This window comes from Nomascus leucogenys, chromosome 9, assembly GCF_006542625.1.
Source record: "Nomascus leucogenys isolate Asia chromosome 9, Asia_NLE_v1, whole genome shotgun sequence".
Taxonomy (NCBI): Eukaryota; Metazoa; Chordata; class Mammalia; order Primates; family Hylobatidae; genus Nomascus; species Nomascus leucogenys.
This window is the reverse complement of record NC_044389.1, coordinates 18,360,420-18,383,253: the sequence shown is the minus strand read 5'-3', so window position 1 is coordinate 18,383,253 and position 22,834 is coordinate 18,360,420. Positions and strand designations below refer to the sequence as shown.

At 31.5% G+C, this 22,834-nt stretch overlaps 1 protein-coding gene across 1 annotated transcript in view; it reads right to left on the bottom strand.

The window, feature by feature from the left end:
* Positions 1–22,834, bottom strand: part of DENND1B (DENN domain containing 1B) — a 266,884-nt gene that overhangs the window by 95,137 nt on the left and 148,913 nt on the right. The window contains exons 10-12 of the mRNA XM_030818697.1: positions 13,053–13,153; positions 7,373–7,418; positions 2,522–2,623 (exon numbers count right to left, since the gene is read on the bottom strand). Coding sequence (XP_030674557.1) covers positions 2,522–2,623; positions 7,373–7,418; positions 13,053–13,153 — 249 coding nt within the window. The remainder of the gene's footprint in view (positions 1–2,521; positions 2,624–7,372; positions 7,419–13,052; positions 13,154–22,834) is intronic.

Sequence of the window (22,834 nt, the reverse complement as noted above, 5' to 3'; positions counted from 1 at the left end):
TTCAGGACAACTGTGACCGCTGACCTTTGAACAGCCAAGACCACTGGTCAATCTGACACAATAATAGAGTACACATGCATAGAAAGTCAACCAGCCTGTAAGTATAATTTAAATGCTTTGGTGAAGGATTTTAAAAGGACCCCCCCATTTAAATCTCAGTTAACCTATTAAACAATCAAACAATACTAATAGTAACATTTTTCAGGTTCCAACTATATTTTATCAATTTAAATCACACACAAAAAATTTTAGTAAGATCATTGGTGATTTTAACACATCTCATTTAAAACATTTACAATTGTCCTGTTCTGTCTAGTGGGGCAGGGGAGCTTCTAAAATATGATGTGATGCTTCATCCTATTTCCACCAAAATTGTAAGAGATAACTTTATAAAACTGATGAAACAGCTGTATTTATTAGAAATGGGTTCTAAAAATTACCCAAAATATTTTTAGAAAATTACTATAACTTTAAACCATCTCACACTTTCAGTAAATGGTCCTAGCTCCATCTCAGAACTATTTCTGTCTATTCTTTAAATTTCTCTATAAGTCTGTGTCCCTGAATTTCAAGCATATATTTATTTAATCAATCTACACCACCTTTCAGTATAATTTTTATCTATATTTTTAAATATTTCAGTTATGTTTATATTGTTGTTTATAAGTAAATAACAAGATGGTCTCTTCTGTCATTTTACATATTTAGGCCTTTACATGTGTGAATATTATTTAACTTCTCCTTATATTTAAATAAATGTTCTAATCATCAAACTAATTCTACTAGGAAAGTAGTACTTTTCAATTTAAAAAATAATCACCCATCAAAAAATAAAATTTCAAAGATTATTTTTTCAAGAATCATCTATCATTGATTGAAGCTGCCTATAAAAATTTTAATATCACATACAGAAAAGCTGAATTTCTTTCTCTTTTTTTTCTTCTCTTTTTAACAAACAATCTTTCTCCCTAGGGCATTAATGGTAGGAAGCACATGCATATAAGGAAAGCATTCTTAAAAGTTGGGATTCTATTTTCATAATTATTTCTCTATCCATTGAATAATACTTGATTGATTTTTAAATGAGTAACTCTAATAATTTCTTTGTGATTTTGTTTTTGCAAAAATTTTATAATAAGGTAATATAGTTATAATGAGCTAAAAAGATGTAATTGTTCACTGGCCTAGGATTAGATTTGTAAATTCATAGCATAAATTTTACTACAGTAAGATAAGGTAGTTCAATTTTAATATGTCTCAAGGTCAGCAAGTATTTTAGGTTATTATGGGCATAAATAATCTGATTTTGACTTTAAAATCATATTTTTCCTATCATTAGACAGAAGGACAATCAAGGCTGGTATTAGTGTATTTTTGAGTTTAGGATTTTTAAATTCACTTTCTCAAACTCCTTAATAATGGATTTCAAAGTAGTTCAATATTACAGAAAAATATGCTCTGAAGGCATTTTTATTCCCAAATTTTAATATCCATACAAAGAATAAATGCTTTGCTTTTTAGAAAAGGAAGTTATTTTAACTTAGAACTACGTTATAAAGATATTTTTAAGTAGCCATTAAAATATATACAGAGACAGTACTAGTTTGCATTTTTGTCCTGTACTAAGGAATATGAAGGCCAAAAATAGTGCACTTTTGGAGACTATTTAATGTGACATACAGAATACGTCCCATTATAAGCTGCAGACACACGCACACACACACACAACCCTCCACAAGATCAAAGACCAGAAGAGAACTGGCACTTAATTTATCAGCCTTTACAGACAAAAGACAGTTTTCGTCATTTCAAAAGGATCAGATGTCTTTTATGACAAACTGGGTTTGCAGTTTAATTTACAAATAGAATTCTAAGTAAGCAGTCTTTGCTCTGCCAAAGCAAATGACAAACAGTGTAGGTTTTCATTCTTGCGGCCCTCAGCAGGATAGAAAAGATTAAAATAAAACTGAAATAATTTAGAGAAAACAAATAAATGTTTCAGAAAGTTGAGGGAGATCAAAGCCAGAATTTTCTGACCCCAACTGTACAAGCATTTCTTATTATATTGACCAGTAACATCAGATCATTAATTAAAAGGAAAAGCGCTGGCAGGTGGCAGGGAAGCAAAAGCCGATAATTGGCCCCCTTCTTCTTCTTGCCTTCAAAAACTCTCTCATTCTTTTGCAAGACATGCCACTAGGCAGACAGAAATGCCTACTTTGTAATATAATGATTAAGATGAGATGAAGAGACTTAGGTTTAAAGAAACTCTGCCTAATGAATGCATCTAGCTTTTTAATTATGATCTTACTTTTACAATAAGGAATATGATGTTCCATTCAAAATCTGAACTGCTAAAAGGTAAAAATATTAATTATAGAATCAACATTGATTTCTCTCACAACCCATGCAAATACCCAACCCTTTTATTTCAGATATTAAAAGTGGGAAAAATAAATTAGTAATTCAGAGGTCCAGGAGAAAACATATATGTTCACCACTGAATAGCCTTCAGACTTACCACATCACTTGGTAGGTTGTTCAAGTCACTAAATGGTGATTCTAATGTGTTTGTATCAACATTTAACATAACAACATCTTCCAATGATTTATTTTTCACTCTCTATTAAAAAAACACAATTATGAATACAAATCAGTATATTTACTTTACAAAGTTATGATGAGCTTGGAAACAGAAAATATTATCTTAATGCATTAGGCTTGGGAAAAGAAAAAAGGAAAATCCTATATTATAAAAGGATAGAAACAACTTTGCCTCCTGAGAAAGTCTGACTACAACTCATACAAAAAGATTTAGTAAAAATGCTTAAAACTGAATATTTCCTCATCTTATATTAGACATAACTACAACAAAAATTCTTATAAAATAAGCACAGTTATATCAAACTGTAAACAAATTATATTCTTTAAAATTTATCCATTTAAGTTCAGTCCCATGATACAAGAATTCATGGCCAGCTCTATACCTATGTTTAGCATAAATCATATTGCAAGGATAACATAAACCAATAACTATGACTACAGCATTAAACTATAATTTAAATTTTTTATCTATATTCCATACCAAAAGGTATATGTTGGTGATGAGGACTGAAAGCTGAATAAGAGAAAATAAAAGGATAGTAATATGGAATTTATTGTTAGTAATATTTCTCACATGAATTTCAACAGAAGGTACCAAATATAATAGCCTATCAGACTATCTTGATTTGTCCCATTTGTCTGAAAGTTTAGTCAAAATAGTCAAATTATCTCAATATGTCTGCAAATAATAGTAAATAAGAATTTTATCATATTTTTCACCCTTGAAGAAAATACTTATGGTTCATTTTTCCTACTTAAACTAATAGGTATACTTAAACAATTCATATAATTTTATTAGTCTTATTTAATTTGTAACAAATAGTATTATTCCTTAGTGATAAGTGCTCATTGATTAAATATATTTATGAACTCTGAATTTCATAATTGTATAAGTCAACTAGCAATAGGTTAATAATTTTAGTGTAGTATTTTTCAAGTGGTGGTCTACAATAATAGTCATTTTTGAAAATTATCACTTAAAACCTTATTACCTTATATTTTAAATTGGCCAAACTGGTTACTTTAAGTTGGTCATAATTAAAATTTCTCTGATCCATTTACAATTTCAAATCTCTGCATATTAGAATGTTAAACTTTCTAAAGCAATGGTAGTCTAAAGCAGAGAATTTCCACATGTTAAGAAAGGCATAATGTCTACAGTGAGGACAGACGATTCTAAAAATCTGTCTTCTTTATTATAAAGACTTAAAAGATGGCCACTTCTAAGATATTAGCAGAGAATCACTTATAGTGATACTACTGATACTACTGCAAAAATATTTACAAATACACTTATTTCCTTTTCTTTTCACATGTTTACATATATGTAAAAAGCTTTAAGTACATATATGTGTAGTTACCTATTAAGTAACTATAGTATAACTACAATAACCTATTTTATAAGTAAAAATATAAACTATATTAATTGCATTTGTGTGAAAAAACATGTCATAATTTTGATTTTCATCTTCAACTTTGTCATTTTACGACAGAAACTGTAAAGATAATCTAATAAACCTGATGTATTTCTTAAGGGATAAAATGAGTTAGTCTGTAAATAGCCTAAGATAAAGCTATGTGCCCCCAAAGTGTTTTGTGAGGACTTTATCACTAAACTCAGAACAAAGAAATTGGTACTACTATGACATATACACTTTTTTCAAAACTGCTCTTAGTTTTAAAAATCTGGTAATTGCTGAATATTAAATTTTATTTAAGGGACCACTCAAAAAAGAATAGCAAAATATATTCATTTCAAATAATAAACTGAGATTCCCTAACATGAAAATAATTCTATTAATACATTAACAAAAAAGGAAAAAATAGAGTGTAACAATTATTTTATTTGGATTAGTATCAATATTTCATCTATTTTTTCTCTCCAAATTAGACTTCAGCTATTTTTTTTTCTAAATAGGCATGGGAAGTCATGTGGTATATAAAATGGTAGCTCTTTCTGTGTCTCACTATTACATCTCATAAAGTTACGAGATGCAAAATTTAGAAAATTTAAAAAATTGTCTTTTTCTTCAAAAATAAGAAAATAATATTAGACATAGACTGAAATGCTTATTAAGAACAACTGTAAGGTGGTGAAGTTAGTGAAGTCTTTCTCACACCCTCTATGTTTAACTTTTCCATACAATATGGCTACAAAGGTACTTTTGCACATTAATACAAAGAAATGACACAGTGGCAGCAATCACATGATCTTATAAAACTGGGTCAACATTTTATTTAGAATCCGTTGTACGTTAAAACAAACAAGATAATCCTCACATTTGTAGCCTTTACTAATTTATTCCTAATGACCTGCAGGCCTTAGTCTGCCTTGAGTTCATCCCCAAAGTCTAAGTTTTCAGGCAGAACAAAATGTCTTTAGCCTTTATTTTAGAAGGAAATTTGTATTTTAAAAAGATCTGGCCATCCTTTACTCATAATTTCATTAAAACAACTGAAAGAAAGATGTTAAGGGATATTAATTTCATGTCTTTGAACAACTACATTTAGAAGTTGTTACATTAGGTTGGTGCAAAATTAACTGCAGTTTTTGCCATTAAAAAAAAATAGCAAAAACAGCAATTACTTTTTCACCAACCTAATAACACAATAAAATGTGTTGAAACTCTCTTGACCAAGAGAGGAAATAAGAAAACATTTTAATTATTCCTTAAAGAAAAAATTGGTTGTAACTGCCAAGCAAAATGCAAACATTTACTCAGTTCAGTCTTACATACTAAATATGTAAATAGCGTATCAATATTTTAATTATGAGACCATTTTGGTAAAATTAAAAAGCATAAAAGATCGAAATTTTAGTGAAAAAATCTGCCTAATAGTGGCATAACAAGAATGAAATTTGCAGGATTTACATCATCTTGTAATAGATTAACAAGAAAGTTGCTGAATGGTATCCAATTGTTTTAAAAGAATTCCTGAAGTCCCCAGTATAGCTTCTCATTCAATAATAAACCAATTAAACAAAATAAGGCTGACTATTAAGACAATAAGTCCAGAGTATGAAAAATACAGAGATTTCAACCAGTCTAATAATGGCTTCAAGTATTCTCATTTAACAATAAGAGCCAATTTAAAGTTAGAATGGATTATTCTCTAAGACAACACTTTTTAAGGAGCAAATAATTCTTAAATTTGCTACTTAAAAACAGTATTGGTTTTCTGGGTATCCAAGAATATATGATAAATTTAATTGAATGTTTAAAATATATACCCTTTTATACAGTATTTTGGAAACACTGAATCATTTGTTTTAAAAGTTGATGTAGAATCATTATGCAAAAAAAAAACTATAACGTCAACAGGTAACCAACAACTTTAAGTATTTTTCATCTCTATAAATAAACATGTTATAAAAATTATGTATCCTATTAGATTCATTAAGAAGCAACAAGTACACTAATATAAAAATCAAATTTGATGACTCTTTTTAGAAAAGAATCCAACCAAGGTTAGATTTTAAATAAAGTCAAATTACTGATAAATTAAATGCTAGTCATATATTCCACAATCTAATAACAAATTAAGTACCTACTCATTCATATTTTATTTTATGTAATTTATCCTTTCACTGAAAGTACCTTGGCAAGTAAGAATAAGTTTTCTAGAAATGAATAAAAAATAAGGAGTCATAAAGTTATCCAACTCAGACTTCAATATTACAAACCTACTAAAGACATTTATTTAAATATTTTTTTTTGTTATTGGTGAAACAAATACAAAATGTTGCCCTAGCATTTTGTGATAAGAAAAAATGCCCGAAGCTAGAGTACCGGTCGGAATCCACAACCTGGGCCTCCTAAAGGGGCATGACTCTCCCAGTATGATCCTCAGGAGTTTTAAAATATATCAACAGACTCATCTTTGATCAAAGTAAGGACTGATGGAGGGTATACAGTGACGGCAACTAAGAGGAAAATCAAAGCTAACTCATTTAGATTGCTCATTAGAAACTGGGTTAAAGTACAATCTGTACTATCAGCAAAAAAAGACAAATTTATCTGAATAAAACTGACAGCATCTAGCATAATGACACCACTCAATTGACCCAAGCCTTTGTTTTAATTCAAGCCTTTTGCTCATTTTATTAGATGCTGATCCTATACCAAGACCTTCCTGGAAATCTCCCTAATTTCAAGTTCATGGTGTTAATAGTTCAAGGTCTTTCACTACAGGAATAACCTAAGTGTCAAAAATAATTTTAAAATGATGTGGTAATGGTGGAAAAAAATTACTAAATTTTATATCCCCCAACAGAACTGAAAATTAAAACTTAAGGCTATATTCTAAAGTTCATGATTAGTATATTAAAACCACATTTAAAATGTATACACTGATAAATGGGAACATAATGAAGTCTGCAAAATAAAAAATTTTACTTCATGACTCGTAAGTACATAAATTTTGACTTTCAAAACATAGGTCTGAAAAAGAGATATAAATGATCTTAAGTTGCCATAAAAAAAGGCAACTGACCAAGGACTGAAGTTTTAGTATTTAAAACTTACCATATGATTTCTACCAAACATAACCTATTTTTATGGATTTCATGCCATAAAAAATGGTCATTTAGTATGTTAATTTAAATAAAATTATTTCAATGTTGACTTTTTAAAAATGATAGGCATACTCTAAATATGCAACTAGTCACTTCTTTGTCCTATACCACTGATACTCCTTCAAAACAAAACTGTTTTAACTATTACTTTATGTTAATTTTATCACTATCTCATGTCTGAAAGATACTCACCTCTATGAGGCTGGAGTGTATTCCAATCAGGTATGGCATTGGGGCACTAAATTAAAAATATATATATGCATAGATTCATATAGTTCATTAAAACTGAAACAACAGTATAAGTAATTCAAAATGATTAAAAATTAAATGTATTAAATGCTCAGTTCCAGCATAACACATTATAGATATTCAAAATTATTCAATATATAAAGCTCAAATTTAATCTTAGAGGCCATTAATATATTTAAAATTAAGATTGCTTTCTATAAACATCATAAAATCATTTATAATTTAATCAAGAGTTATAATGCCTAAAAAGTTTGTTTGTTGGTTTGTTTTTAACTTAAGAAGAATATCAAGGTCTAGGCCATAATCGAATTGAATCTTTTCCATATACCTCATAGCAAATATATCTTAAATAATCATCAAATTTATTTACATCCCTTTTGCACGTCTTTTCCTATTCAATTAAATTCTTATTTCTATGACATTCTTAATATATATCTTCATTGATACATACCTCCTATGTCACCAAATATTTGGGTCAGAGGGTCAGTCTGCAAATATCTATCAAGACTTATTGTTTGTCAGGCACTGTTCTGGAACTGGATGTACAAAAGGAAACAATTTCCTCACCTACTGTGCTATCTTTCCCCTCATGTACATAGTCTTTTATTTACCTAATTTTATAAATTCAGATTTATCCAACTTTCACTTTTATTAATAAAATAATTTTAATAAATTTAAAAATACTCAAGTGTGAGAATAATCTTGAATTAATTAATTCAACATACGATATTTGGGGCATAGCAGGTGCCAGGCCTTAGGGTAGAAACTTGGGAACAATAATAGACAATATAAACAGAATATATTCCCTATGGATTTTATACTCTTGCAAAAAATATAGATATTAAATTTTTAATATATAAAATAAGAATTGCTGGTTATTTCAGAAATATTCTCATGAAATACAAGAAGAAAATTATTCAACTTGACATTTCAAACCTAAAATATTATCTAACAGAAAAACATGAGAATTGACAGATATCTACGAAGTCAATAGCAGATATATGAATAAATAGCTATTTTAAAATAAAACATTTTTGGCAATTCTTTTATAGGCATCTTTGTGCTCTATTATCACACACCTTTTCTGTTAATGTAAACAGATAATCCTCTTTCTCAAAGGATTTGCATAATTTTCTAAACATCATTGTCATTATTAGAACAGAGCTGTTCAAATTTCTGTGTGTTCACTTTGCTACTGACAACCAGCAATAGATTACACAGCCACCCTGACAGACCCAGAGATTTCAAAGTAACCTTTAAAAAGTTCCAAATTTATTTAAAGATGGCTAACCACTAATCTATATATCCAGAATTTACAAGATAAATGTTAAAGTTCTTATTTTACTCCTCGTTAGCCTGTACATTCTAGTTCATTACTTCTTATTGTACTAGATTCTAATTCCCAGTTGTCTTTGCCCTTTGTAGCTTTGTTCCTTCCTATTTTTTTTAAATTTGAATGCAAGAGACCATCTGGAATTGATCTGATATTCTGGATACTTCACTTGGCTGAAAGTTGAAAACTATTTATAGGCCTTGATATCCTTAAGACCTAACAGATTTTCTACCTTCAAAAGGAAACAGGAGGAACAAATGTGGACGTTCCACTACTTCCCTAATTCAAGTTCTCATCCCTGAATTCCTTCTGGGTCTCTAGAGAAGAAGACATAAAATGCATATCACTAACAAATCTAGGCTTCCACAACAAGGTTTTGATAACTTTAACAAAATGAAGTTAGGCAACTCCCATGATCTTCAATATCTCAAGCCCTGCCTATGTCCAAAATAGCATAAAATTATTAAAGTCACTGTGTAAACTCCCAATTAACCTCAGGTTAGTTTATTCTACTCACAAGATTTATAATACAGAAAACCCATGCTGTCTGAAATTTCAAAGTACATTTTAATGAAAGAGTTTTAAAATAGGTAAGCCTTCTAAAAACAGTAATTACTAAGTCCATTTTACAAATGTTGGTGGGATAAATGGGTGGGTCAAAGTTTCTTAAAATCAGAAGCAGACTGCTAAATAACCTACCGAATACATCTAGGAAAACATTTTTTTAAACTTTATGGAAGATATACTTATCTTTAGAAATATAAAAAACACATTTATAAAAATTGTTAAGCTGGCATAAAAATATCCATTAAAAAGCTTGTATGCAAAATTTAATCACATAATAACTTGAAACTTTTTAAATGGGATCACTTGTTATCTCCACATGTTCTCTTCTCACCAATTTCTCACAAAATTCAAAACACAGATGTTAGAACTGTAAACATTATTACCCTAGAGACTAATTTCCTAAAATAATAACATTTTGAAGAATATAGAGTGAATAGTTGTTTCTTTCTCACAAAAACTGGATTGTGTAATCCTAATATGAAATCACCCAAATCTCATGAAAAGTAACTTTGCAAACCTAGCTTAAATTTCCTAATTAGATAAGGGCATTAACAAGTCAAGAAGAGACTCTTGGCAACACAGATGTTTTGTCCTCTATGTGCAAAACTGTCCTAAATCTTTCTTTCAATGAAGTTATTTTGCAAAGATAGGATACAGAAGCCTCCATATGACTGCTGCTTCTTTTTGGTAGCAATTCATCTGTATTTAAGAATAGCTTTTTTTTTCTTTTTAGGTTTTCTTACAAAGAGACCACCCATGACACAGACTATAACAGCAGTCTATTGGGGTAGTCTAAAGAATATAATTTTCCATTTTTTTAAAAAAAAAAAACCTATTCTCTCAGAAGCTAAATCTGCTCCTTTCATAAAAAGTGGAGTCATATAGCCTAAATAGTGACTCAACCATTCATGAACAAATTAGATAGTTATAATTTTACTAGTCCTAAAGTCACACTATCTGCCATGTGTTTATGGACTTAGATAGGTTAAGACTGTCTTGCAACATCATAGACTTGCCACATTAAAGTACTCTTACATTGGCTGATTAGGGGAAAATGCAGACGGTGTCATTTCCTCCCAGGCACCTTCCCTAATCTACCAGGGACTGTAGCTTCTTCTTCTTATGTGTTGCCATTCATGGTCCTTTGTATGCCTATTCTGTAATACTTATAGTATTGCAGTATTACACTGTGCTATGTGTGTGCATATGTGCACATGTAAGTATGTGTGTATTTCTTGCTATCTGTGAATCCTGCAATGGCAGAAACTAAATCTTATTCATTACATTACATACTCACAGCTTGGCAAATATTAATAGATGGTCACTAAATGTTTAATGAACAAATGAATGGATGAATGAATCAACAAAGTAGCAAGGCTTTATTGGTGGACCAAGATGCGATATTCATCCATCGTCACAAGATGGCATTATGGCTCTCCACAGTCCAACCCACACCAGAGCTACCAGTTGCAAAAACAGAAATACTTTATGGAGGTAGGATTACCTCAGGATTCAGAAAGTTCCAATCATGCCAAAGAGTTTGCAAAGATATATCTTTTCCTATCAAATCTTCATGACACTATTTTTGAACTGGAATATTCATAAAAAGTTTAATCAAATACTATGAGATTGAAGGGATGATCTGTAATTTTTTTCCCTTTTACATGTAGATCAGTATGATTTTTTAACCTCAAGGATGGAAATGGAAGAAAACTGTTTACCCTAGGAAACAGTTTAGTTTACCAAGTTTTCTGATGGCTATTCTTTAAAAAAAGAAATTATATTATACTACTCAGTTCTTACGATAGAAGCTGAGCCTATCATTGTGACCTTAAGGTTCAGGAAGTTTCAGATAACTTCTTGTTTGAATATCACTGACTTACTCTTTGAACCAGGGAGGTTTTTGGCATGGAAGCTGTTAGAACTCGACCCAAACGCTATTTCAGACATTAGACACTAGAAAGAAAATTCCAGGGACTGAAATATGAAAGAAGCTTACTTCACTGAATTTTATGGCAGGGGTAGAAACGATCGGAAAAGCTCTGGAAAAAAGTTAGTACAGAACTGCCTGTGTCATATAGTAATTTCTAAATAACATTTTAGAAAGTCTTGAAAGTGTAATTCATTACAGATAATTGAACTTAATTAAAGGTGTGTTATCTCTTGAGGTTAGAACATTTTAATAGAAAAATTAAGATGGCACTAACATCATATATAAAATGTAATTCTAAAGATATATTATGTAAAATCATATATCAATATATTTCCAAATACTGCTGTAAAATATATTTTTAAATAAGTAAAGTTTAATTACTGAACAGCATATACAAAGATCCACTGCATATGTCAACATAAATAAATAAGAGACCCTCCCTTTAAGGAATGCTAAAATATTATAGATATGTTGGTTAAAGAAAAACTCTAAAATGAATAACAAAGGGCCTATTTATAGATTTAGCTTTATTCTTAGACTTGTGTGTGTGACACTTAACAATATAAACTACATTCCTATAGTTTCCTGCCAAACAGTTTCTCCTTTCTAGTTCTCAAACAGCATAATAGCAATGTTAGGTCACTGGGCACCTACTTCACAGCATTATCAGTACTAATAATATTACCATGCTGTGGAAACACACCAATATATTAACATAATCAATATGTGGCCAAGTACATGTGTTGTCACTATAATCACTTGTTCTGAAGAGGGATAAAAAGTTAATAGAAACCCTCTATGTATGCTTAAATCATTTTTAATCCTTAATACTTTCTGCCTTTTATGAAATAAGAAAGTTAAATGAATGCATTGATTCTAAAAGTGCTGTGTTTTAGTAACATTAGCTGTGAAATAAGCAAACAGATTGAGGCCAAAACTGTTTCCTTCTATGTGTGTGCACAATTATTTAGAGGAAAAATCCCATCACATGTCTTAAGAATTAGGCTATACCTGCAGAAGATGATTATGCAATGAAGATAACATTTCCCCCCCAGTCTTGACGAAGGCCCAGAAGCTGCTATTTAGAAGTCTAATCCTTGTTTAGACTCATGATAAATATGCAGACTCTTCCAGGCGAAGAGAACAAGAAGGGTCTAGAAGCCTGGTTATTGGGTGGGATCTTTTAGGAATTGTGTCTAATGCCAGGAAACTTTTCAGAACTATTCCCGATACTTTTCAACATTGCCTTTCACGGTGGCTCAAGGCTGAGACTTTGACTTAAACAAAAAACAAGAATTCTTGTATTAGAGACAACCCCTTTGTCAGTACTTGGTATTTGGTGTGCTATTATTGAAAAAAGGGGTAAAGAAGTGTATTCTGAAGTAAAGGTAACAGGAGTCTGCCCTGACGGAGACAGTGTGGTTTCCGGCAGATTTGCCAGACAAATTCTGACACCTGGGATACTGGGTTCTCTAACTGACACCATAACTTCTATACAGTTTTCCTAAACACAACTTAAGACTGTTAGCTTTTTCTGTTTTGCATTGAGCTATCTAAATGACTGCAGAAGAAATTCACAAAATCTAAAGAACTTTATGTTTGCTAAGTATAAACTTGTGCTACCTTTGTACAGAATTATTCTGTCCTTCATAAAAGCCATCTTTACTATTTATTAAAATATGTTTCTGTGATTTCTTTTAAATATGCCCCCAAGTTTACCTAATTCACAAATAAACAGATATCTAATAATGAAACCTAAACTTAAAGGAGTCTGGCAAAAGCCAGCTTACCAGCAGTAGTCCAGCAGGTGTGGAGGAAGCACTGGGATGTATATGTGTTGCCAATACATTGGGTATAGAAGAGCAGCTGATCCATGGATACAGGCAGTTAACTAAAATTTGTAAAAGGATAACAAAAATAAGTAGCTGCTGACTTTCCAAACAAAAAGCAATGTTCAATGTATCAACAATGAACAGTAATCACAGAACAATTTACATAACTACATAAATCACATTGTCTTTACCAATTCTACATGTAAAAAGTCTTCTGTCTCAGAGGCCCCTCTGAAACATATATAAACAGCAAAAGAAGCTTCTTGGGAATCATGTAGATAGTTATAATCATCTGAAAATACAGAGCTTGGGATTGAAAACTTAGAACATAAGTAAAAGTAAAACTGAAAAATTAGGTGTGCATCTTAGAAAAATTGTAGGAAATTACAATTTGTACAGCATAGTTTGTGTATCACTCAGATTAATATAACATGATTAAATATGGAAAGGAAGAGAGGCTGAAAGCTCCTGAGGGATATCATTAGGGCAAATTGCCAAAGAATGAAACATGAGCCAGTCAGGAGAGTCTGGAAGCTGCAATAATATCAGGGGACTTGAATGTTCGACAGTTGGAGCTTCAGTAATGTGTGAACTGCGGGTTATGGTATCAAGAGACTCTGTTCACTGACACATAGAATGTCACTATTGACCAGCGAACTGCCCAAGCTTGACAGCTGTACTACAGGAAGCCAAGTATATCATAATTTCATATTTAAACTGTTCATTCCAGATTAACATTTTGTTTCCTAGCTTTATATCACAACGGCTGTAATTACATTGTTGCTATTTTAAACGTAATTGCCATTTTAATTGTTTTGTTTTGGTAAGCAGTTAATTAAACATTTTTTAGTGCTTAACAAAAGGATATCACTTTTTTCTCCCACCTTCTGACCCTCATCAGAATTCTTTCAATGTGACTTTCTTTCCATTTTAAATTATATTTCTGTAGATGTAAAGCCATTTTTATGCATAAAGCAATAATTAAATCAGCATTCTTAATCATTTTAAAGTTTTGCTATAGTCTGTATTTCAAGGTTACCGATTAAATTATTTTATTCAACTTGAAGATCAGAATTAAAAAAAAATCTGACAATGAACCAGACCTTCTATAAACCATTTTCTCTATTATTATACAAAGATATTTAAAGAAACTACATGATAAGCACAATTAATTTTTAAAAATGAATGTACACAAAGCGATCCAAATCCTGTTATTAGCCACATTTGTCTGTTTAAGTGCAAAATAGATCCACTACATAAAGTCAATTAAAATAATTCGATTTGAACCAAAACCAAAAATTTTTAATCAAAGTATATTCATCTTTGCCATATGTATTACATTTTTTCCAGCCACGTTTTTAATCAGTTTTGTATGGCAAATAATGTATTCTGATTTCACTTAGCATGTTATCATTAAAGGATTTTACTACCTTGTACTTACAAGCTTTAATAGGTTATCATAGTATTCCTTCAATAAATATTACTTTTTAAATTCCTTAATTAGAGCCTACAATATGCCACTAGGAGGCATTCAAATACTTCCATTTAACAATTATAGACCATGGATTTATTTATGTTACAAACTGCAGCTAGAGGGAAATGAAAATGGGGTTGATCTAACTCATTGTGTCAAATTCTCCAAGAGCTCTCAGGTACTCCTTAGTTGTAAATTAGGCCTCTTTAAAACTGTATTAACTCTTTCCACCCCCTTTTTAACCTGATGGGCTAAAAGAGCTTATGGAGCTTTGAAACGCAGCTAATTATTCAATTTCTCAATCTGCACACAGATGACTTTTTAAACAGCTCATTTAAAGCCTTAAAAACAACAAAAAAGAGAAAGTGTTCTTTTTTTGTTACTGAGCAAATAAAAACTGTAGCAAGAGGAAAAACACGTTCTTAATGTGAGGTATTATATTTAATACCGCACTTTATTTCACTGGGCCATTTATTTCACTGGGCATACCCAGAGTCCAAAGCACTCTACTAAATGCCATGTAAATACTTTCCCTGCCTCCTTACTGGTCATCCTTAAATGAAGTTTTATTAGTTATTTGCTAACAAAATTCAACATTATCTGATGAATTTGACTGATTTCTTAGAGGATGGTTTCTGTAATTATATGCAGAGTCACAAAATTTCTTCAATGGCCAGCATCTGGTAGAGAGTTACGCCTGCTAATCAAGATCTACCAGGAGAGAAGCAAGCTCTACAGGACTTGGTAACTTTCTGGATGTGGGGTATAAGTGACAAGGACTTATCAGGCACTCAAAATTTTTGTTGAATTATATATATAAAAAATATATGACAACTCCTTCCCAACCACAGTTCTGGAACTAAGCAACCAGAATGAATTATTAAAGGTAATATAGCAAAAGTGTCAGGTTTAAGTAGAATTATAAGGAATCTGCTTTGGCAAATATTTATTCTGTTAAGCATAAGACACCTAAATGGAGATTTCCAAAGAAGATGGAAGCATCCCAAAGGTGATCCCCCATATATTCACCTAGTAGCATGCAAGCGCTATGTAACTTAAAAAAAAATGAGAAAATACTATTATGGCATATTCTTTTAGAGACGATAGCAAAGTTGCAAGTAAATAGAATAAAACAAATTTACTAGAAAATGTAACACATTTATATGTAAATTGCATAAAATCATAACATGTATATTACAGACACAAAATTAGGGCTCTGCCACCAACAAGCCACGTGACCTCTGGCACATCTACAAATATAACCATGTCTCAGTTTTGTGATCTTTAAAATAGGAACTCTATGCTAGATGATCTGTAAGTATTTTCTCTCATAGATTAAACATTCTTTATTTTTAGATCAGATCAATTCTATCTTTTTTATATTCTTATGTATTGAGATTTCTTCTATCCTGGTGGCTAACGGAATACTATGACTGGACTATAATTCAGATCCACTTTCAAAATATATCTAAAAGTTTAAGTGCTTTAAAGTACTTTCATAAAGTCTCTAGGTGCTCTAAAATCCATAAGGTAATTATGCAACTGAAAATATTATAATAATTTATTTGCTTAATTCAACAAAAATTTTGAGTGCCTGCTATATGCAATCGAAATCCCTATTAAGCAACAAGGACACAGCACTAAACAGAACAAAGTCCCCGTTTCTATGGAGCTTACGTGTTAGTGGAGAAAGCAAACAATAAACAAGTAAAATAAATATTGTCAGAGATTAGATCTATAAAGAGACCTAAAGTAGGGAGTGATGGGGGTGGGGGGCTATTTTAGATAGGAGGATTACAGAAGAACTCTGATGTGGTGACATATGAACTGAAACCTAACTGAAGAGAGAGAGCAAACTCGTGGATTTGGGAAGAAGAGCATTCCAGGTAAATTAAACGAGGCATTCAGAAGTCCCAGGTGAGAACATGCTTGGCATCTTCACAGAGCAATGGGGAAGCCAGTGAGATTAGACCGGAGGAAGTGGGAGAATGGCAGGAGATGAGGTCAGACAGAGAAGCAGAATCAATGATGGAGAGCCTTCTAGGACATGAAAAAGACTCTAAATATTATTCTGGATGACATTTTTACATACCTCTGAAGAGAATGCTATCATAATAAACTATTTACCTGGAACATTTTGAGAACACACAAATTAAAGGAAAATAAACTACATATTTTAGAAGTTTGGTTTGCAATATAAAGTACTACAAAGAAATGAGAACAATTTAATAAGCCAAGTAAGAAGAATCTTATTAATTTAAAGTTATTTATGATATACTGAATCTTTAAGCTTAAAGAAAAATGAAATATCATATAGTCTTTCTTTGGGCTAGAATTACCCAAGTATCATATGTCTGATTAGTGACAGGGCCAAGACTCCACATTGCTTTTCTAATATCGTCAGTTGCTTCTTTAATACCACAATTGTTCCTCATGAAAGCAGAGAAAAGGGTAAAGGAAAGAATTTCCATGTTTCAGTTCAAACGTATCTCTGGCATTATACCCTGAAACTGAATAATACACTGTTATAATTTTCAGAGAAAAATGAATTTACCAAATAAAGGTTTATGGGAAAAAATTTCTTATCTTTATGTGGCATATGATATTTAAAATGCACATATATTTTCATAAAGCATACCCAATATATTGAACTAACACAGTTCCAGAGAGCTGACTAATGCAAAATAGAAACATTGGGAATACTGATTTACTATGGACTTCAATTACAACATAAGTATATATGGGAATCATGAGAAGGGACAAGAACTAATGCCCGTGAAACCAGACAGAGAAACCTGACAGCAAAGGTCAGCAACAGTTAACTCAGTCATAGAACAAAGGCATTTGAAACTTCTGGTCCCAGGTCACCAGGTCTAAACATCGGTAGTGCCATTGAAAATAATAGCAACAACAAATGTTTATATAATGCTTACCATGTGCCAAGAACTGTTATGAGTACTTGAACTACTCATATCTAATCCTCACAACAACCTCATCAAGTACTATTATCATTATTTCTACTTAACAGATCAAGACACTAAGACAAAGTTCAACCAACTGCCCATGATCATACAGCTTATAAACAGCAAAGCCAGGATACAAGTGGAGGCAGGCTAGATCCAAAGTACAGTATCCACTATTTCAAACTGCCTTCAATATACAAAGATTTTAAATTATCATCATTATGAGGCTTTGAATAGCATCCACTGACTGAAAATATTGTGTTTTATACTAATTGTATAATAGAGAATGCATCTTTGGACCGGACAATCAAACAAGAACCATTGACCTTTGTATGACAAATCTATAACAGACAGAGATCTGATTTACAAAACTTTCCTCAGGCAACACAGACTGTAACTACAGCAGGAAACTAATAAGAGAGACTCTCCCAGAAAATGTTAAAAGGATAAGATCATTGATACAAATTCTACAAGTTATCATTGTCTGTGAGTACACCTAAGTTTGAAACTGAACCAAAGTTGTCCTGCTTTGTGATACAAAATCTGATTTGTTCCTTCTTCTTAAACTATATTTATTAGAAGAAATCAGTCTATTAATAAAACTAGAATTGTTTTAAGCAATTAAATAGGCATGTATTTTGAGGGAGGAGAAAAAGACATTTATCAGACTCCCACGGACACAGCAGAAAGACAATCCATCTAGTATAATCACCACTATGAAAAATAGCACAATTTTAACTAGCATGCCTTACAGGTAAAGGTATCATATAGACACATTGCTACTCACACTATTCTAGCCTCTGTATCACCTATCTAGATTGTGCCTCATTCTTTTGTAGAAATCCTACACTTCAACTAGAGTTAAATGAGTTACTGCAGGGCTAAATGAGTTACTGAGGGGCAGATTTATATTCCCTAAGAAAGCATTTATTAATAAAATCCAAGAAACATGTATTAGAGACCTCACCTGATTTTTAACTGAATCAATACTTAATTTAGAAATTTAAGCACCATAAATAACTATAAGTATAAAGAGTAAACTGCTGCAGATGGGAATGTAATGAATTCCTCATAAAATTTTTTAAAAAATTAGTGGAAACCATAAAGAAAATACCTGCCTAAACACATTTAATTTATATTCACATTTTAAAGTTTAGACCAAAAATGGTAGCAGCAAGGTATTTGAAAACCACAACATTAACTACTAAATAGTCTCACTTAAGCAAAACTCTAATATTCAAATTAAGTGAGACTTACAGGAAAATGTTTGGAAAGTAGAAATTTTACATAATGCAAAAACAATATTTTGTACACTTTTTAAAAATAGAATTTATTTTTTAGAATACTTTTAGGTTCATAGCAAAACTGAGCAGAAAGCATAGAAATGTCTCATATTCTCCCTGCCCTCACACACCCATGGCTTCCTCCATTATCAACACACCCACCCACACTGGTACATTGTTACAGTCGATGAACCTATATTGATACATCATTGTCATCTGAGTCCCTAATTTACATCAGAGTTCACACTCTAGGATATAAACAAATTTACAGTGACATGTATCCACCATTATAGTATCATAAAAATGCTCTATTAAATAATTACATATAAATCTAACAAAATATGTATACAATCTATATAACGAAAACTAAAGATTCTGATAAAAGAAATCAAAGACAAACTAAATAAACGGAGAGATATTCCATGTTCATGGGTAGGAAGACTCAATACTGTCAAGATGTCAGTCCTTCCAACTTGATCTATAGATTACAATCCCAATCAAAATCCCAGCAAGTTTTCTTGTGGAAAACAAGAAGCTGATTCTAAAGTTTCTATCGAGAAGCAAAAGACACAGAATAGTCAACACAATTCTGAAAGAACAAAGTTGGAGGACTGACACTGTCTGAGTTCAAACTTATTATAAAGCTACAATATTCTAAACAGTGTAGCATTTATAAAAGAACATACAATTAGATCAATGAAACAGAATAGAGAGCCCACAAATAGACCCACATAAATATAATCAACTTGTTAATCTTTGACAAACAAGCAAAGGCAATACAATGAATAAAAGACAGTCTTATCAATAAATGGTGCTGGAACAAGTGGGCATCCACATGCCAAAAAAATGAATCTAGATACAGTCCTTACACTTTTCATGAAAATTTACTCAAAATGAATCACAGACCTAAATGTAAAATGCAAAACTATAAAACTCCTAAAGGATAATAGAGGAGAAAATCTACATGACCTAGGGCTTGGCAATGACTTTTAGAGACAACACCAAGTCATAAACCATGAAAAAATTAATTGATAAGCTGGATTTCATTAAATTTAAAATTTTTGTTCTGTGAAAAACACTGTCAAGAAAATTTAAAAAGCAGTCATGGACTAAGAGGAAATATTTGCAGAAGGCATATCTGGTAAGAGGCTGTTATCCAAAATATACAAAACTCTTAAAATAAACAAACAACCCAATTAAGAAATGGGTCAAAAACTGTAACTGACGCCTCACCAACCTCAACAAAGATATACAAATGACAAATAAGCATATGAAAAGATGTTCCCCATCACATGTCATCAGGGAAAGGCAAATTAAAACAATGAGATACCACTACACACCTATTAGAATGGCCAAAATCCAGAACACTGACAACAAATGCTGATGAAGATGTGGAAAAGAAACTCCCATTCATTTACGGTGGGAATACAAAATGGTACAGCCACTCTGGAAGACATTTTGGTGCTTTCAAATCAACCTAAATTTTTTATACTTTATTTTCTTCCTTTATTCTCTTAGGATAGTATCTTAGTCTCTTTGGGCTACTATAACAAAATACCTTAGAGTAGGTAACTTATTAATAATAGGAGTTTATTTCTCATCATTCTGGAGGCTGGGAAATCCAACATCAAGGTACCAGCAGATTCAGTGCCTGGTAAAGCCTTGCTCTCTTCTCCATAGATGACATCTTGTTACTGCATCCTCACACGGCAGGAGGGACTGAACAGCTCCCTTGAAGCTCTTTTGTAAGGTCACTAATTGCATTTATGAGGGCTCATGATTTCATTACTTCCTAAAGGCCCTAACTCTTAATACTATCATACTAGGGTTTAAATTCCAAAAATATAAATTTTAGGGGACACAGTCAGACCATAGTAGATGGTAAATTCTGATACTTCACTGCTAAAAGTTTATTCTAAACTATTTCCATCATACCCAAGTCCTTTGGAAAGTTCTAATCATCTCACATTTAGTCGTTGGTTTATTAGCTCTTCCTAGCCAAATAATTCTAAATTTTTCCTTCTTGCTCGCTTCCTTCAAGTATTCATTCTTTCTTTCACTTCATAGTTGGAGAAACTGAGGCAAAGTTAAGTCAATTGCCCAAGATTACTAAGCCAGTAAGTGGGACACCAAACCTGTGCCAGACACTATTATTAGTGGCAAGGATACAGTAATGAACAAAACATACAAAAACCTGTACTCTCAAGGAAGTTACATTCTAGTTACCCTCTATATACCACCATTACTGTTGTACCCACCTCTTCACAACTCTTTGGATTTCTGTGCTATCACATTATACATAAATGCCAATACCCTCAAATACATCTCCTCACCTACATGACATTTCCCTATCACTAAATTTACTTCTTTCTAATTCTCACTCTCAAAGTCAATTCAATAGCAGTTTTTCTTTTCCTAGAGAAGGCCCTTCTACTTTTCCACCAAAATTAAAGAGTGTAACACTACAACACTCCTCAAATCTGTCTATATTTTCTCTTCACAAATATCTAAACTCTACATTCTGGAGGATGAAGGTTAGGATATGGTTTATACAAAAATTACATAATTTGGCAATCATTTTTAAAAAATAAATTATACAATATAAGAATCATTGTATTTAACAACTAGAAAGGATCCTAGAGATCATGCTTGTTCAATTTCTTCATTTTTTAGACAAGAAATTTCAGGGTAAAAGAAATTTAATGAATTATAAGAAGGTAGCTGATGAATTATAAGAAGGTAGAGTAGTTAGGACTAAAACACAAATCTCTAATTTTAGAAGATATTATTAATATAAACACATTACTACCATATATTCAGACAATATTTCAAATAAATAGTAAACAAAAACTGATTAAAGCTACTCTTTAACTATCAGTCATATTTGAAATCATAATTTAAAATATCTTTCACCCAGAACAAAATAAAACTGATTGCAAACCACCAGCAACTGAAAAAGAGACAATCACAATGGCAGAACAACAAAGCAAATTGTAAATGTTTAGAGTTAACAAATATAATAATTTGTAATTAAATAATAAACAATTATACGTATTTTAATGTTAAAATTACTATATATACACCTTTATCTTATGTATGTTTAACATACATGTGTATATTTAGCATGCATATCATATATATGTGAATATATGTATGTATATATGTGTATATGCATACACATAATTATAAAGTGAAATTTGCTGTTAGTAAATGATATCAAGAACTGTCCCCTTACAAAGCAGATACTAAGTAAACATTTGGTAAAGACTTGTCCTGTGTGTGCCATTCTACACTCTCCTTTTTCTTACCTACTCTTAAGCTAATACCACAAGCAAAAGACTTTTGCTTGGAAATGTTTCTAAAACCCAACCTCACCTCCCTCTTAAGGTCACTGTCCTAGTTCAGGTGCTAATCATCTCTTGCTTTTATGACTCTAACAATCTTTTAACTGATCTCCTGTCAGTTGGATTTCCCCTACTGCATTTCTTCTCTTATAAGGCCACCAGTGTTATCTTCTCCAAAACAAAACTTATCATGTCATGTACCTCATTTGCTTCCCCACAATCTGTTGGATAAAAGCCAAACCTCTTAAATTAGCAAATGTGATTCTTCACAATCTGGCCACTGTTTATATCCCCAAATAGATTTTGTAGTCTGATTTCTCTCTCTCCCACTCTCTACATATACAAACATACACACACACACACACAAACAGTAATATATTAAAGATATATTTCCTAGAAATGATACAAATTCCTTTCAAGAATGAGGTATCATATTGAAGTAAACTCTGTAGTCTACCACTCTACCTCCTAATATCTCCCATGTTAGAATTTTTATCACACTGACTGTTCTTGACTCACTGACACTGTTATAGAATCACAAATTAGTAACTCTGAAATTCCCAGTACTTAGTACCTGGCACCTAATAGCATTTATCAATGCACAAATGAATAAATACTTATATGCCTTATCTTTGGAAACTCTACTCATGCCAAATATTTATTTCAAAATAAAGGC